The sequence below is a fragment of the Salvelinus sp. IW2-2015 genome, linkage group LG16 (assembly GCF_002910315.2).
Source record: "Salvelinus sp. IW2-2015 linkage group LG16, ASM291031v2, whole genome shotgun sequence".
Lineage (NCBI taxonomy): Eukaryota > Metazoa > Chordata > Actinopteri > Salmoniformes > Salmonidae > Salvelinus > Salvelinus sp. IW2-2015.
This window is the reverse complement of record NC_036856.1, coordinates 6,459,997-6,478,725: the sequence shown is the minus strand read 5'-3', so window position 1 is coordinate 6,478,725 and position 18,729 is coordinate 6,459,997. Positions and strand designations below refer to the sequence as shown.

At 43.0% G+C, this 18,729-nt stretch overlaps 1 protein-coding gene across 1 annotated transcript in view; it reads left to right on the top strand.

Moving 5' to 3' along the window:
* The window catches only part of LOC111975398 (growth hormone-releasing hormone receptor-like), a 55,139-nt gene that overhangs the window by 6,597 nt on the left and 29,813 nt on the right, over positions 1-18,729 (top strand). Inside the window, exons 2-5 of the mRNA XM_024003668.1 lie at positions 10,400-10,556; positions 12,731-12,838; positions 13,110-13,207; positions 16,155-16,252. Of these exons, the coding sequence (XP_023859436.1) occupies positions 10,400-10,556; positions 12,731-12,838; positions 13,110-13,207; positions 16,155-16,252 (461 nt within the window). The remainder of the gene's footprint in view (positions 1-10,399; positions 10,557-12,730; positions 12,839-13,109; positions 13,208-16,154; positions 16,253-18,729) is intronic.

Sequence of the window (18,729 nt, the reverse complement as noted above, 5' to 3'; positions counted from 1 at the left end):
TGGGATGTCTGACATATTTTATCCAATGGTAGCCCTTCGCTCTCTACCTCAGAATGTTTGGTCATATTTGGCAATGTACTGACCTACATAGGGAGCTGTTATGTCACCCTTTAAACACCCCTTGTAGAGTATGACATAAGCTTATAGAGGATTTGTGAAGCATCTTTAAAGTGCTTGTGAACTATTTATGTATGCTATATGAAGCCTTAATAAGTTGTAGTTCATGTTGGGTGGACTAATTTGAGAAGTGGAGAATTGACAGGGAATAATTATTTTTCCCCATTCTGTCTTATCACCAACAAAATGTGACATTTTCAGTGACAAGACTGACATTTAGGACCTACGGTGGCAAATTGATCTATTGGTGATAGTAGATGAGTTGACATTCACTCAGGCTCCACCATTTCCACAGTGGCTTGCGTCTGTTTGTCTGCGCATGCGCGTACACATCCACGCCTGTGTTTTTGAGAGGGATGGAGTGTGTTTGTGTCTGTTTGCATCTGTTGTCATTGTTTGCGATGCCGAATTGAAACGCTGTGTAGCCAAGCTCCCAGATGCCCTGAGCCTAAACTGTTGTAATTCACGCTCGCGGAACAACACCAATTACTGCGTTTGTTCTGAATCTCCAGACAGATAATATCCCTAATTGTCTCCATTTAATTCACAAACCCTGCTGAATGATTGTGGTTACGTCCCAAATAGCACCTCGTTCCCTATATCGTGCACTACTGTTCAACAGGTCAAAAGAGGTGCACTATGTAGGGAATAGGATACCATTTGGGTTGCAAACTTTGACTTATTTACACTTTTCTAATCCAGGGAGATGAAGTTGTCGTTGTGTCTCAGTTTATCCAAAGAAATAAATCAAGTCCTTTATCAGAATCAACTATCAACTTAACATCAACCATTTTTTATTTTTTTTTCAACATCAACTCAGCAGCCAAACGAGAAGAAAATAACATCTGGTGTGTACACATATGGAGAATTCGACACGTGTGTTGTTGACACACACATGCTGTAGATTTGTTGTTGTAATGAAGCCAATGAGCCAATAAGGAAGGCCGCAACAGGAGGAGGCGCTTTACAAAGCAAGTTCAAATGCCAAACTAAAGTAATGTGGTAGCCTCATACGAACCCTCCTGATCTCACGAGCGTACATTCTGTTTTGCTTACCTTCTGTTTCGCTAGTGAAACAGAATGTAAGCTTGTGAAATCAGGATGGTTCGTACAAGGCTAGTGATGTGGTTAACTTAGCTTAGCTCTCTTAGCATATTCCAGTTAATCATATACGCGATCTTAGCATACCGACATTACCTTCATATTTCTCAAAGGTCAAACTAGTGATGTGATTAGCATTAGCTCGCTCATCGTATTCCAACATGGCCGACTGTATGACCTGCATATCTTACAGACATTAACATAAACCCTGAGCTTATTTCAGTTTAAATGACTATGCCACTAGCTATATCAGAGTGAACACGCATTTCTGCCTCTCTTTTGCTATGGCTTCGCCTCTCTTCTCTCGCTCGGAGACTTGTAATTACCTAGACATTAACCCTACTTAACACTGATCCAGACACACACAGTGTGACTCTACTCAGTTCCATATTGACCCTTAGCCCCTACACTCTAGATCTGAGAGGATTGGATAGATGGAAGCAAAATGGCAACCCATCAGAAGCAATTACCGTAACGCTTATATGTAGCCAATCCTCTCAGATCTACGGTGAAGAGGCTAGCGTTCGATACGGAATTCCGTGTTAGAGTGTAGTGGTGAGAAGGCGTGTGTGTTGGTAAAAGTGATGAGACATTGTCCTCGGCTCGTCCCAAATGTCACCCTATTCCCTTTATAGTGCACTACTTTTGGTCAAAGGTAGTGCATTATATAGGGAATATGGCGCCATTGGGACGCAGCCACTGTGTGTTGTCAGCAGATGTGAGACCGAGTACGGTGAGTGTTTTTAAAACACAATTTTGCAGAGAGGTGGCAAGATTCAGATCAGGCCCCGCGCTAAGGTGCGTCCCTCCATACTAATGCTGCAGTAATCAAGAACCATTATGCCTCTTTAGCCCTCCTCTATCTAGCCTTATTTGCTCATTACCAAAGAGACACACTTCTCTCACTACATGGGCTGAACCTAACCCAAATCGTTTCCACATCGGTATGACAGTTCCCATTAAGGTTGGGATGTGCGCCATCATTGACAACAATTGATCTGGATGAACATAATTTTGATCACATCAAACATGCACCCATATACAATGGTTGCACCCCAAATGGGACCGTATTCCATATATAGTGCACTATTGTTGACCAGGGCCCATAGTTCACTATGTATGGGGTGCCATTTGGGACGTAGACATTTTATGAACCACAGTTGTGCTTGATTTAAGCCCTTGAATATTTTTGGCTCCTAGGCCGCATAGGTATAATCATTTTGTGATTATCATATCGATTTAAAGCGCTGTAGAGGTGTCATTTGAGGAAATGGACACATATCGTTGTGTGAAGTCCAGATGTTGTCTGTTTTCCCTCGTAGGGATTTGTCTTTTATCTCATAGCGCTTGTTAATGATAATGCTAATGATACTAAGTCGCGTCTTCTGATTGGAAGAGACTGACGATATTCGTGGATGAGGAAAACCGGGTTCTCAGGGGGAGGCGGAGCGGGGTTGGTGGACCAATGGGAATCATTTGGGGGCTTTCTTTTCTCTTCACTCTATGCATCACAAGGAGAGTGGCACTGAATCAAGGGTGACACATTAACGTGGCAAAGACATTTTTTGCTTGGCCCTACTAACAACTTCCTTTCTGGCATGGTCTGTTGTGCTCTTTTCCTTCTTTGGTTCAAAGTGAAGTATAAGTATGTCCATCCATACAAGCACAACATATTAGACTAACAAATCCACAAACATACTCTTAACACATAAAAATGGAAGTGAATTGAAAATGGAAGAGAATGCATATACTGTATGTACAGTGCTTTCGGAAAGTATTCAGACCCCTTCCCTTTTTCCACATTTTGTTACGTTACCGCGTTATTCTAAAATTTATTAAATAAAAAATGTTCCTCAGCAATCCACACACAATACCCCATAATGACAAAGCGAAAACAGTATAAGGTCCCACAGTTAACAGTGCATGTCAGAGCAAAAACCATGCCTTGAGGTTGAAGAAATTGTCTGTAGAGCTCCGAGACAGGATTGTGTTGAGGCACAGATCTGGGGAAGGGTACTAAAAAATGTCTGCAGCATTGAAGGTTGCCAAGAACACAGTGGCCTTCATCATTCTTAAATGGAAGAAGTTTGGAACCACCAAGACTCTTCCTAGAGCTGGCTGCCCGGCCAAACTGAGCAATCGGGGGTGAAGGCTCTTGGTCAGAGAGGTGGTCACTGTGGAGATGGAAGAACCTTCCAGAAGGCCAACCATCTCTGCAGCACTCCACCAATCAGGCCTTTATGGTAGAGAGGCCAGACAGAAGCCACTCCTCAGTAAAAGGCACATGACAGTCCGCTTGGAGTTTGCCAAAAGGCACCTAAAGATTCTCAGATCATGGGAAACAAGATTCTCTGGTCTGATGAAACAACAAAGATTGAACTATTTGGCCTGAGGGCCAAGCATCACATCTGGCGGAAACCTGGCACCATCCCTACGGTGAAGCATGGGTGTGGCAGCATCATGCTGTGGGGATGTTTTTCAGCGGCAGGGACTGGGAGACTAGTCAGGATCGAGGCAAAGATGAACGGAGCAAAGTACAGAGAGCTCCTTGATGAGAACCTGCTCCAGAGCGCTCAGGACCTCTGACTGGGGGCAAAGGTTCACCTTCCAACAGGACAACGACTCTAAGCACACAGCCAAGACAACGCGGGAGTGGCTTCGGGGCAAGTCTCTGAATGTCCTTGAGTGGCCCAGCCAGAGCCCGGACTTGAACGCAATCGAACATCTCTGGAGAGACCTGAAAATAGCTGTGCAGCAACGCTTCCCATCCAACCTGATAGAGCTTGAGGATCTGCAGAGAAGAATGGGAGAAACTCCACAAATACAGGTGTGCCAAGCTTGTAGCGTCATACCCAAGAACACTTGATGCTGTAATCGCTGCCAAAGGTGCTTTAATACTTATGGAAATGTGATATTTCATTATTAAAAAAAAACGTTTTTAGCTTCGTCGTTATGGGGTAGTGTGTGTAGATTATTCAAAAATGTAATCCATTTCAGAATAAGCCTGTAACGTAACAAAATGTAGAAGTCAAGGGGCTGAATACTTTGCGAAGGCACTGTATGTGTTGCGCCTCTTGTCTTCCGTGCCGAGTGCACGCACACACACACACACACACACATACACACACAAACACACTCTTCCTTTTACCTCCTCAGTCTTGTAAAGAGCATGTTTTATCTTGTACTGCCCACATGGAAGATAATAGTTCTAATAATCTTCCTGGTCCACATCTCTGATCATCCAGGTACAACTGTGTGTGTCATTACTAGGGTTGCAAGATTCCAGGAACTTTCAATAAATTCAGGAAGGAAATAGCAGGAAATCTGGAATCCTCCGACCAGGATTTCTAGAAAACCTAGGGAATTTAATCGAAAGTTCCCAAAATTTTGCAACCCTAGTCATTAACACAGAATCATCCCTGCAGGTGTAATCATGCCTCAGAAACGTTCATCAAATGCAATTTATGTCTATCCTTCTCCCCCAATCTCCTTTCTGGGAACCAGACGTCCTTATCTTAGACTACACTAGACGTCCTTAGACTACACTAGACTGAGGGAAAGGCCACTGATGTCAAATACTGATCTAATTATCCTACTTCTATCTGATACAGGAGTGTAGGTATAGGGACAGTCTGTAGCAGATAGACTCACAGATTGACGGATAGACAGACTATAGCAGACATCCATAATCGGCATCTAATTGTAAGGTACAGGTACTTGGTCATTCAGAGTAGTCCAGCTCAAAGTTATAGGACTCTGATGTTTTTGCCTGTGTACATATTGAATTGTGGCGAGACAATGACCTACGCCCTAACTGAAACGAATGTGGCATTTAGAGCAAACTGAATTAATGAATTTGACTCGCCGCTCTCCCTTCCCCTCACCTTTCTTTCCAAAACATTTCCACTTAACACCACCAATGGAGATGGATTTGTTTTGCCCAAAGCAAGAGGTATTTTAATAGGAAAACGTTGCCAAGTACCAGATAATGTATGGGCGAAATGAGTCACTGTTCATTTTCACCTGTCTGTGAGCGTCCCAAATGACACCCAATTCCCTATGTAGCAGTAGTGCACTACTATTGTCCAGGCTCCGGTAAAAAAGTAGTGCACTACATAGGGAATAGGGTGCCATTTGGGACATAGACTCTGTCAATAGCTAGGTTTCAATCCAATTGGCGAAAGATTTTCATTACAAATATTCTACAATCCGAAAAAAACCCAGCATGGTCTCATAGACTAGACGTAATAATAGTAAATGTAAATCCGGGACACTCAAATTAGTATGATATGTTACGTTTGGTATGTTTACATAAGACAGATTGTTACTTAAGACAAAACGAAAGTAAGGTGATTGGTCAGGTTTGCGTGTTCGAATTCCATCAGGGACAACTTTAGCATTTTTGCAAATTAGCAACTACGTATTACTTTGTAGCTACTTTGCATGCTAGCTAACCCTTCCCCTAACCTTAACCCTAACCCCTGGCTAACGTTAGCCACCTATTTAATGTTACCATTAGCCACCCAGCTAACGTTAGGAACACCAAATTGGAATTCGTAACATATCATATGTTTGCAAATTCATAAAATTTTGTCTGAATTGCAATTTGTAAGTTGTCCATTATTAATTTAGTATGATATCAACAAATGAATACTTACTATACTAATTTGTGTGGTCCGCATTTACATTTTCTATGTTCGGCCTACCAGGTTGAAAAACAGTATGCGCATTTTCCCAGGGGAGAAGTGTTTCTATCAAATAGACTTGTTGCTGATAAAAAGCTGTGCGTGATTGTGTAGTGCACATAAAAATGCAACGTTAAAAACAAATGGGTTTCCATCGCATTTTCAACTCTACTGATCATTTTGTCACAAAAAAATAGCAAATTTGCTGTTTCCTTCTGGCCTGTCGTGACATTTTTTATCCAACTTACTTTACTCGCATAAAAAGGATTGGATGGAAACCTGGTTCATGTTAAGTAGATTTCTGTGCTTTTTATCACATATGAGAGCCACCTTTTCGGCCACTGGTCCAGCCGCCATTCACACGTGTTGAGAGGCAACCGGCCAGTTTAGAGGCCACCCGGACTCCAGCGTCCCAGGAGTTTCTCCAGCCAGTGTCCTCGCCAGCCTTCGGCTCATCAGGCGACCACCAGGACTACTGTAGCACCCCTTAGCTCCAGCCAGCTACGCAGCTCCCAGCTCGCCAGTCAGCCCAGCGGCCTCCAGAGGTGGAGCCAGGGCTGCCACCAAAACCAATGCTTCAGCGGGCATCTATTCAAATGCCAAGGCCTGCATCGGAACCAACCTGGCCTCCATGGCTCCAGTTGCCAGTCCTTGAACCAGCCGAGCAGTTGCCAGCGCTGCACCAAATCATGTTGTCCAACGCGCTTCAGCCAGCTAACCCGATACCAGTGGTGCTGCCAGACCAGCGACTGCCACAGAGGGCCGAGCTGTCCCAGCAGCAGGCAGAGCTCCACTCCGCACCCCAGCCGGTGCCTCCACAAGTGGTCCCGATGTCCACTACCGTCCTGGAGGGCCAGTTCAGCCCGGACCTGGGCCCATTGTCAGACCCAGCCCTAGCCCTGGGTCCGATGCCCTGTCCCGGACCCACCGGCTGACCTGGTTCCAGTCCTGGTCCAGCAATCCACTCCCGTCGACAGACCATCTCCATTGGCCGACTCAGAACCAACCTTGTGTCTGAAGCCTGTTCCTGTCCTTGGCTCATCAGCTGACCCAGCATCAGTCCTAGGTCCATCGCCTTCACCGGCCCCTGAGGACATATCACTGCTAGACCCACAACCAGCACTGGGTCTGGTGTCCAGCCCTGTCCCTGCCACACTGCCTGATCCAGCTCCAGCCCTGGATCCACAGGCCAGACCAGATCTGGGCCTGCCTCCAGTTACAGACCTGGATTAACATCCAGCCCCCGTGGGAGAGACACCATCTGACCAGCTTTCTTTCCCTATTCTGTCCAAGGATGCCTGGCCCACCTCCGTGGGATGGCCTCCTCCCCCAGCCTGGACACCTCCTGCTGGACAGCCCAGCCTCACAGATACTGTGAGCACCTTGCCCCTTACTGCCCACTCCATCCATGCCACTGAAGGGGTGGAGACATGGGGCGGCGGGACTTCCTTCTCCGCCAGTGCCCTACAGCCATTGACTTTCACAGGGCGGCAACTGGGGACACACAGCCATGCATGCACGGGAGGGTTTTAATGAAAAACAGCAAACAGACACAACAGGACTGGACCAGGACTGGAAGCTGTCTATTTACCACCACAAACTGATGCTAGCACTAAGACCACACTCAACGAGCTATAAACAAACAAGAAAATGCTCATCCAGAAGCGCCGCTCCTAGTGTCCTGGGATTTTAATGCAGGAAAAATGAAATCCATTTCACCTCATTTCTACCAGCATGTCACCTGTCCAACCAGAGGAAAAATAACTCTAGATCACATTTACTCCACTCTCGCCCTCTGACCATAAATCTATCCTCCTGGTTACTGATTAGAAGCAAAAACTCAAACAGGAAGTACCAGTGACGTATTCAAGATGGAAGTGGTCCGATGAAGCACATGCTAAGCTACAGGACTGTTTCGTTAGCCAGAGTTTACCACATCAGTCACCGTGTTCATTAATAAGTGCATTGACGACGTTGTCCCCACATTAATAGTATGTACAAATCCCAACCAGAAGCCATGGATTACAGTCAACATCCGCACTGAGCTAAAGGCTAGAGCTGCCGCTTTCAAGGAGTAGGACACTAATCCACTTACAAGAAATCCCTCTATGCCCCCCAATGAATCATCAAACAGGCAAAGAGTCAATACAGAACAAAGATCGAAATCTACAACACAGGCTCTGACTCTCGTTGGATTTGGCAGGGCTTGCAAACTATCATGGATTACAAAGGGAAACCCAGCCGAGAGCTACCCAGTGACGCAAGCCTACCAGACAAGCTAAATGCCTTCTATGTTCGCTTCGAGGCAAGCAACACTGAACCGTGTCTGAGAGCACCAGCTGTTCCGGACGACTGTGTAATCACGCTCTTCGTAGCCGATGTGAGTAAGACCTTTTTAAGCAGGTTAATATTCACAAGGCCGCAGTGCCAGACAGATTACCAGGACGCATACTCAGAGCATGCGCTGACTAGCTGGCAAGGACTTCACTGACATTTTCAACCTCTCCCAGACCCAGTCTGTAATACCTACATGTTTCAAGCAGACCACCATAGTAACTGTGCCAAGGACGCCAAGGTAATCTGTCTAAATGACTACCGCCCATAGCACTCACATCTGTATCCATGAAATGCTTTGAAAGGCTGGCCATGGCTCACATCAACACCATCATCCCAGAAATCCTGGACCCACTAAAATGTGCATATGGCACAAACTGATCCACAGATGACGCAATCTCTATTGCACTCCACACTGACCTTTCCCACCTTGACAGAAGGAACACCTACATGAGAATGCTGTGCATTGTCTACAGCTCAGCGTTCAACAACACAGTGCCCTCCAAGCCCATCACTAAGCTAAGGACCCTGGGACTGAACGCCTCCCTCTGCAACTGGATCCTGGCTTCTTGATGGACTGCCCCCAGTTGGTGACGGTAGTCAAAACACGTCCGCCACGCTGACCCTCAACACGGAGGCCTCTCAAGGGTGCGTGCCAATTCCCCTCCTGTACTCCCTGTTCACCCACGACTGCGTGGCCGTGCACAACTCCAACACCATCATTAAGTTTGCTGATGACACGACAGTGGTAGTAGGCCTGATCACCAACGATGATGAGACAGGCTATAGGGAGGAGGTCAGACACCTGGCAGTGTGGTGCCAGGACAACAACCTCCCCCTCAATGTTGGCAAGACAAATGAGCTGATCGTGGACTACAGGAAACGGATGCACACACACTGGACTCTACTCACACACTCAAACATACTTACACTGACACTCCAAATCATATACATACACACACAGTCACTCACACAACACGTATACACAGGCACACATTTGCCACACACACACTTCCATACATTACATACGCTGCTGCTAGTGTTTATTATCTATCCTGTCTATCGTACCTCTGCACATCGGCTCGTATATTGCCAAGCTACTGTATCATTGCTCATTGTGTACTTATTTAGTCCTCGTGCTTCTGGCAGAAAGCCATTATAAGATATCTGAGGGTAAACATTTAGTAGTGAATTGCATACAAGTGTATCTTCATCACCTCATGTGCGCTGTACAACAGAGACTCACCGACAGATATTGAACGCTATGGACTCGCCAGCTCCTGATTTCTCCCGTTGTGAAATTTACAAACAAACATGTGACTGGCTCCACTGTTCTGGGGAACTACGGTAAGCTTCATAATGGAAAATAATGCGACATATGACTTGAATAACGCAATCCACTTTTTTCCCTAATGTATTGCACAGGTTGACTGCAGGTATTCACTTTTAAAGTAGCTGCAAATATTCAAATGTATTGAAAAACTTCAAAGAAATAGTTTTGAAGGAATTGATGGCATTGAAAAACCATCCTGTTGCTTTTCCGAAATACCCCCTGTATACGGTATTTATACATTTTCGCTGGCAAATAGGCCTTCAAGGAAACTCAACGTATCTCGACTAAGTTGATTGCGTGTGGTGTGCGCTGCCTAGTACTGTACCTTCCACAAATTATTTTGCTAGACAACAAGACATGTAAGCTGGTTTTACAGAGTTAAAAATGTACTATTTACATGTTGGGGCGGCTGTAGAAAACCCGACTCCCTCAGCCTGTCTTAGAGGCAGAAACTTTGTGACCCCAGGTTGCATCAAGTAGATTACCATCCCCCAGATCCTGACTCTTGTCTTTCAGTAGATGGCATTCATACCTCTGTTGCTAGGCATGTTGCTAGGGGGCCTGATGGAACTCTCGCCTGACTATAGTCACGTAACACCCATTTAGGCAATCAGGCCTAGTCTGGGTAGGTGAGTTGCTGGAGGGAGACTTGAGTGTTCTTCCATACACTTCTGGTGAGAATTATTAGTTTTGTCTCGATAGTTTACATTTTTGTTCCAATAGTAGTCTCTCGTCCCCTCTCTCTGTCTCTTTCACTGTTTCTCTCTTGCTCTCTGTTTGTCTGTCTGTCTCTGGCTCCCCCCCCCCCCCCCGCCCCCCCTCTCGCCAGGTTCTGTCGAGTCTGCACCCAGACTGCGAGTACATCTTTCAGCTGGAGAGGGAGGAGCGGCGTTGTCTTCGATACATTGCAGAGCAGAACCACAGTACAGTTGAAAACAGGACAGTACTTTTCAACTTCGATGCATTGCAGAACCACAGTATGCTAGGTATCCGTGACATTATCCTCCTAGAATCACCCATTATGTTTTCTCACTCCAGTTTACGGCTCATAGATTAGATCTCGAGTATAGATTGTCTATACTCGAGACATAATATGATATATACTGTATCACAATTCCAGTGGGTCAGAAGTTTACATGCACTAAGTTGACTGTGCCTTTAAACAGCTTGGAAAATTCCAGAAAATTATGTCATGGCTTTAGAAGCTTCTGATAGACTAATTGACATCATTTGAGTCAATTGGAGGTGTACCTGTGGATGTATTTCAAGGTCTACCTTTAAACTCAGTGCCTCTTTACTTGACATCATGGGAAAATCAAAAGAAATCAGCCAAGACCTCAGAAAAACAATTGTAGACCTCCACAAGTCTGGTTCATCCTTGGGAGCAATTTCCAAATGCCTGAAGGTACCACGTTCATCTGTACTAACAATAGTACGCAAGTATAAACACCATGGGACCACGCAGCCGTCATACAGCTCAGTAAGGAGACGCATTCTGTCTCCTAGAGATGAACGTACTTTGGTGCAAAAAGTGCAAATGAATCCCAGAACAACAGCAAAGAACCTTGTGAAGATGCTGGAGGAAACCAGTATCTATTACCACAGTAAAACGCGTCCTATATCGACATAACTTGAAAGGCCGCTCAGCAAGGAAGAAGCCACTGCTCAAAAACCGCCATAAAAAAGCCGGTATGCAACTGCACATGGAGAAATGTCCTCTGGTCTGATGAAACAAAAATAGAACTGTTTGGCCATAATGACCATCGTTATGTTTGGAGGAAAAAGGGGGAGGCTTGCAAGCTGAAGAACACCATCCCAACCGTGAAGCACGGGGGTGCTTTGATGCAGGAGGTACTAGTGCACTTCACAAAATAGATGGCATCATGAGACAGGAAAATTATGTGGATATATTGAAGCAACATCTCAAGACATTAGTCAGGAAGTTAAAGCTTGGTCGCAAATGGGTCTTCCAAATGGACAATAATGACCCCAACCATACTTCCAAAGTTGTGGCAAAATGGCTTAGGGACAACAAAGTCAAGGTTTTGGAGTGGCCATCACAAAGCCCTGACCTCAAACCTATAGAAAATTTGTTGGGATGAACTGAAAAAGCGCGTGCGAGCAAGGAGGCCTACAAACCTGACTAAGTTACACCAGCAATGTCAGGAGGAATGGGCCAAAAGCTTGTGGAAGGCTACCCGAAACGTTTGACCCAAGTTAAACAATTTAAAGGCAATGCTACCAAATACTAATTGAGTGTATATAAACTTCTGACCCACTGGGAATGTGATGAAAGAAATAAAAGCTGAAATAAATCATTCTCTCTACTATTATTCTGACATTTCACATTCTTAAATAAAGTGGTGATCCTAACTGACCTAAGACAGGGATTTTTTACTAGGATTACATGTCAGGAATTGTGAAAAACTGAGTTTAAATGTATTTGGCTAAGGTGTATGTAAACTTCCGACTTCAACTGTATGTATGTAATTTATAGCAAGATTAAATTCTTGGTATTGTGTTTAGGTTTCGATTAAGTACACTGAAAAAAATCCTGTTGTTTTTACGGTAACTTACTGGCAGCCAGTACAAAGATACAGTATCTTACCGTAAATTCCGAAGAATCTTTGGTTTTACATTACGTCGCTGTCGCAGGATGTTGGTGGCACCTTAATTGGGGAGGATGTGCTCGTGGGAATGGCTGGAGCGGAATAAGTGGAATTGTATCAAATACAATTCCATGTTTCACAGTCCCGTGTGGCTCAGTTGGTAGAGCATGGCGCTTGCAACGCCAGGGTTGTGGGTTCATTCCCCACGGGGGGACCAGGATGAATATGTATGAACTTTCCAATTTGTAAGTCGCTCTGGATAAGAGCGTCTGCTAAATGACTTAAATGTAAATGTAAATGTGTTGATGCCATCCTCCACTCAGCAGCCGCCACTGATCACTGTACATCTACAGTAATGTACTGCTAAACCAAAGTTGCTTTGGAATTTATAGTAACATACTGTACCTTTTCTTACAGAAATGTACAAGTAACTGAGTAGACCATACTTCACCTTTATCTCTGTCTCTCTCATCTGTGTCTCTTTCGCTCTCTATCCTTCCACCTCTGGCTCTGTCTCTCTCCCTCTCTTATTCTCCCTCTCTCTCCTGAAGGTTGTCTACCGTTCTGGGACTCTGTGGTGTGTTGGCCATATGCTGCGGTTGGGGAGACATTCCATACGGCCTGTCCTGCTGTCTTCTCTCTTTTTGGGAATAACACAGGTGCAGTTGACATTTGTCACAGTGAAGGGCAGGGGAGAACGTGTGTGGGTGGAGATACCATGATGTACTGTATAAAGTATACAAATAATATACAATGACATACAGGTACTATGTTATGCTTTTCTCTTTTACAGTAATTCTCTCTGTCCGTTTTCCATTGGCTTCCGATCCCTGTCAGTCGCAGTGACTGACAGCCCATAGTCCAGCCCCTCCATAGTGCTTCTGTTTCTCATCACAGGTGACTCCTAACCTTTGACCTCTACCTCAGCAGGGTCAGTCAGCCGAAACTGCACTAGCAACGGATGGTCTCGACCCTTCCCCCCGTACCACATAGCCTGTAGTGCGGATGACAACATTCACATTCCAGAGGTGAGAGAGAGTTTAGAGAGAAGGGTCATGTGATAAGGTCAGGGTGGTCATCATGAGCATCTGCAGTGTACTGTTTTTACTAACAATAGCTTTACAGCTGTCTGTCAATGCAATCGACTGAACTACAGCTATATTGTCAAGGGTGTATTGGAGGCGAAGTCAGGTGCAGGAGAGCAGAGTATAATGAACAGGCGCCCTTTTATTAAAGTTCCAAAAAACGAGAGCACTCCATAAATAAAACGCTCTCAAAAAACGGAGCATAAAAGTAAAGTGCTTAAATTAACACCACATAACATGAAACAATTACACACAAAACATGATGGGAAACAGAGGGTTAAATACAAGTAGCTTGATTCCTACTGTTTACTAAGGGAAGTGAGCCCTGGACTAGGGTTGCAAAGCTACCGGTAATTAACAAAGTTCATTTTGGCAATTAACAGAAAATCTATAGCAATCTATCGTAACTTTGGTAATTTATACTTGAATAACTTAAAAATATGTATTCATATATAGTATTCATGTTTTTTGTAGATAGACCACATGGTTCAAGAGAAAATAGCCTAATTAATGAAAAAAAGCATCTAATCAACAATGAAATTATTTTTAATTACCTCTGCAACTCATCCAACTATTGACTTTGTTTACAACAGCCACCAGTTTGATGCCAAAACACTGACAACAAATACATATTGACATAGTAAAATAAGTAAAAGTGTGAAAATAAAAATCTAAAGGATATTTTATACTGAAACCCTCACACTAAACACATGTTATTCACTAAGTTGATGGTTTATATTTAGTATAATGTTTTACAGCTTTGTTATTAATATTATTTTTTAAATCGTATTTAATTGTTTTATATATTTTACATGTGATTATGGACAGACAGAGGGCCAGAGATAATTACACCACAGCTGTGATAATCTGAAGTATCCAACAAGGCTACTAGATATCTTGTGATAGATTACCTAAAATCCTTGAAAGTTACCAAAATTCTGGTAGTTTCCTGGTCAATTTAAAAAGTTTCAGTAATATACAGTCCCTTTGCAACCTTAGCCCTGGCTGCATCTGGTCCTTGGAGGAAATAGATAGACATTTGAGTGTTTCATAAATGATATTAGTGGACAGGATTCAACGTTTGGACACCAGAAAAACAATCAAAAATCATCATTGCAGTCCGTTGAATTGAAACATCCTACATTTTACCATATGAAATTGCTTCCTGCTGTTGGGAGTCTGTTGAAGGGCAGATTTACATTCGCCTGTACTGTAAATCTATGTTGGAATCAAGTGCAATTATGGCACACAATAAAAACGAATGACGGGGTTGTTGGCGGAAGGTTGAGTATCCATTGTTAAACTTAGATATTAGCCTACTCACTACTGATTGAGTAGTCCATTTAAGTGGAATATACCCATGTCATTTCAACGACGGACCGATAGCGATTTGGAGAGTCTATTCATATGTAATTGTCTCTCGTTTGTATATATTTATTGGAATTTGATTTCAACGGAATATAATGACCATGTAATTTCAATTTTGGAACGATATAGTTATTTGGAACAATAACAATTTGGAGAGTCTACCCATATCTAAATGTCCCTCATTTGTGTAGAATTTTATAGCTTAGTAATAAATACATTTCTATCCTTTTAAAGAGTGAGGATGGATATTTAGTTGTATTTTGTTTGTCTAGTGGATCATTCCTGTAAACAAGATTAGAGGATTTGGCTTGGATTTTTGTATCTTCACATAATCAGTACCATAGTTGAAAACTTAACCATGTCCATGAAGACACGATGTGATTGGCAACCATGAATAGCCTGGTTTTCATTCGGTAGACATGAGCGGATTATGTTATGATGAATCACTTGTATGAGTCATGAATAATGATATGATTAAGAGACAGTTAGCAGGATTTACATGTCTCAGAGAAGGACTACTGATCTAGGATCAGGTCCGCCTGTCCATACAATCATATTCATTATGATCTAAAAGGCAGAACTGATCCTAGATCAGCACTCATACTATGAGAGGCTCCATGAATACAAGTCCAGAGGCCTTATTTACAAATGTTTTGTAAATTTCACACTAAATATCCGAGTGCACAATTTCTGATAAGGATACGAACGTCTCAAAATATAGAGATTTTGAAACTTGGTGCATCACATATGCATGCCCGTTATCAGTAAGATCCATCCTAATACTGTGCGTGCGTGAACAAGCATTATAACTCTTCCTCCATTCACCCTTTATAGTGACAATAACTCCCTTTATTTGAGGTATAATTTGAAACTATTGGATTTAGGCCATAGTTGTATCTAAACGAAAGAGCAATGGCACATTTGATCAAATGTTTTTGGAGGTGTTGGCAAAATGTTTTAATCTTGTGCAATATAAATGAGAAATGAGCATGGTAATTTGTTATATGGATACTTTGGGAATATGAACCCATCACAGCCAGAAAATGTGAGAAATTCTGCAATGGTTATGAAAACAAAAGAAAAATAGATTTCCAAGTCTAATTATTTTAATTCCAAAAATAAAACACACATTTTTGCATTTCTCACTAACGGTAAACGCCTGCATCTTATTTTCCCATTTTTTTAAATATTTTTTTCTCGATAAGCCTGTCATCATATCCCCCATTTGCACAAAATATTTTCCTGTCTGCTTGCCATATAATACTTCGACCACAAGAAAATGTACGTACACAAGCTCTTCAGTTTGCGTGGAGGTAAGGACAAGTTAAATTTTTTATAAATGCCAACTTTTGCAGGAAACTGGGCCCATATTTACAGTCAAAGTTGTAATGCTGGTATAGGATCAGTTTGGCCTTTTAGTTCATAATGAATAACATGTATATGGATAGGGCACACGGTCAGACCTGAACTTAGATCAGCACTCCTACTGTGATGTCTGCTTCTCTGTATGTGAACCATGCAGGAGTCATACTTTGCCACGGTGAAGCTGATCTACTCCATTGGCTACGGCACCTCCCTGTTCTTCCTGTCCATCGCCGTGGTGATTCTGCTGCTCTTCAGGTAGGTGGAGGTCAAAGGTTGTAACCTGGTGTACCAGGTGATTGATTTGTTGATTCATGAATTGATTGATTGGGATGAAGAAATAGAATGGCTGGAACAGTTCCAGATTCCACATGATTTTCCATGGTCCACCCACAGAAATTACAGTTGAAGTCGGAAGTTTACATACAGTTTAGCCAAATACATTTAAACTCCGTTTTTCCACAATTCCTGACATTTAATCCTAGTAAAATTCCCTGTCTTAGGTCAGTTAGGATCACCACTTTATTTTAAGAATGTGAAATGTCAGAATAATAGTAGAGAGAATTATTTATTTCAGCTTTTATTTATTTCATCACATTCCCAGTGGGTCAGAAGTTTACATACACTCAATTAGTATTTGGTAGCATTGCCTTTAAATTGTTTAACTTGGGTCAAACATTTCGGGTAGCCTTCCACAAGCTTCCCATAATAAGTTGGGTGAATTTTGGCCCATTCCTCCTGACAGAGCTGGTGTAACTAAGTCAGGTTTGTAGGCCTCCTTGCTCGCACACGCTTTTTCAGTTCTGCCCACATATTTTCTATAGGATTGAGGTCAGGGCTTTGTGATGACCCCTCCAATACTTTGACTTTGTTATCCTTAAGCCATTTTGCCACAATTTTGGAAGTATGCTTTGGGTCATTGTCCATTTGGAAGACCCATTTGCGACCAAGCTTTAACTTCCTGACTGATGTCTTGAGATGTTGCTTCAATATATCCACATAATTTTCCTCCCTCATGATGCCATCTATTTTGTGAAGTGCACCAGTCCCTCCTGCAGCAAAGCACCCCCACAACATGATGTTGCCACCCCCGTGCTTCACGGTTGGGATGGTGTTCTTCGGCTTGCAAGCCCCCCATTTTTCCTACAAACATAACGATGGTCATTATGGCCAAACAGTTTTTTTGTTTTGTTTCATCAGACCAGAGGACATTTCTCCCAAAAGTGTTATCTTTGTCCCCATGTGCAGTTGCGAACCGTAGTCTGGCGTTTTTATGGTGGTTTTGGAGCAGTGTATTCTTCCTTGCTGAGCGGCCTTTCAGGTTATGTCGATATAGGACCCGTTTTCCTGTGGAACTAGATACTTTTGTACCTGTTTACTTTAGCATTTTCACAAGGTCCTTTGCTGTTGTGCTGGGATTGATTTGCACTTTTTGCACCAAAGTACGTTCATCTCTAGGAGACAGAACGTGTCTCCTTCCTGAGCGGTATGACGGCTCCGTGGTCCCATGGTGTTTATACTTGCGCACTATTATTTGTACAGATGAACGTGGTACCTTCAGGCGTTTGGAAATTGCTCCCAAGGATGAACCAGACTTGTGGAGGTCTACAATTCTTTTTCTGAGGTCTTGGCTGATTTCTTTTGACTTTCCCATGATGTCAAGCAAAGAGGCACTGAGTTTGAAGGTAGGCCTTGAAATACATCCACAAGTACACCTCCAATTGACTCAAATGATTGTTATTAGTCTATCAGAAGCTTCTAAAGCCATGACATCATTTTCTGGAATTTTCCAAGCTGTTTAATGGCACAGTCAACTTAGTGTATGTAAACTTCTGACCCACTGGAATTGTGATACAGTGAATTATAATTGAAATAATCTGTCTGTAAACAATTGTTGGAAAAATTACTTGTGTCATGCACAAAGTAGATGTCCTAACCGACTTGCCAAAACTATAGTTTGTTAACAAGAAATTTGTGGAGTGGTTGAAAAACGAGTTTTAATGACTCCAACCTAAGTGTATGTAAACTTCCGACTTCAACTGTATATTAGTCAAATGAAAGATTTCTCAATATAACTACAACTAACAGAAGTAGAGATGTGCTCAGATCCTTATAAAGGGGGATTAAAGACCAATGAGGACTAGAGGTAACCAACACTACTTCTCAGACTTAGACAACCTATAGTTTGCTGTTCTGCAGCTCTGTGCTGTATTCTGTCCATTTTACCATTGGGGTGAAGCCTAGGACCCCTGTCACTAATGAGGGACAATGGCACTCCATTTCTCCCCGCTACAGCCATGTTGGATTCAGACATTCCTGTTGAGAGAATGTCTAGCACGCTTTCCTCCCTCCTCTTCTCTCCATCCTCTCATCTCTTCTCCTCTCCTCCCTCCTCTCCCTCCAGACATTCTTTTGCAGTCTAATCTATTCAAACATGTGGGCACTCTGAAAGGACGAATCCATAGATTGTGATTTGCTGTCTCTCTCGCTCTGGCTCTCTCTCTGCCTCGTACCAAATTAAAGGGAGTCTCTTTAATAAATGAAGGTAAAAGAGAGACTGGTGTTTTATATCGTACAGTTATGACTAGGGTTGCAAAGTTACCGGAATCTGCAGTCATTTTGGTAATTAACACAAAATCGATGACAATCTATAGTAACTTGTTGGTAACTTATACTTGAATAACTTTAAAAATGTATCCATATTGTCCATATTGTTGAAATAAAATTATACCGGA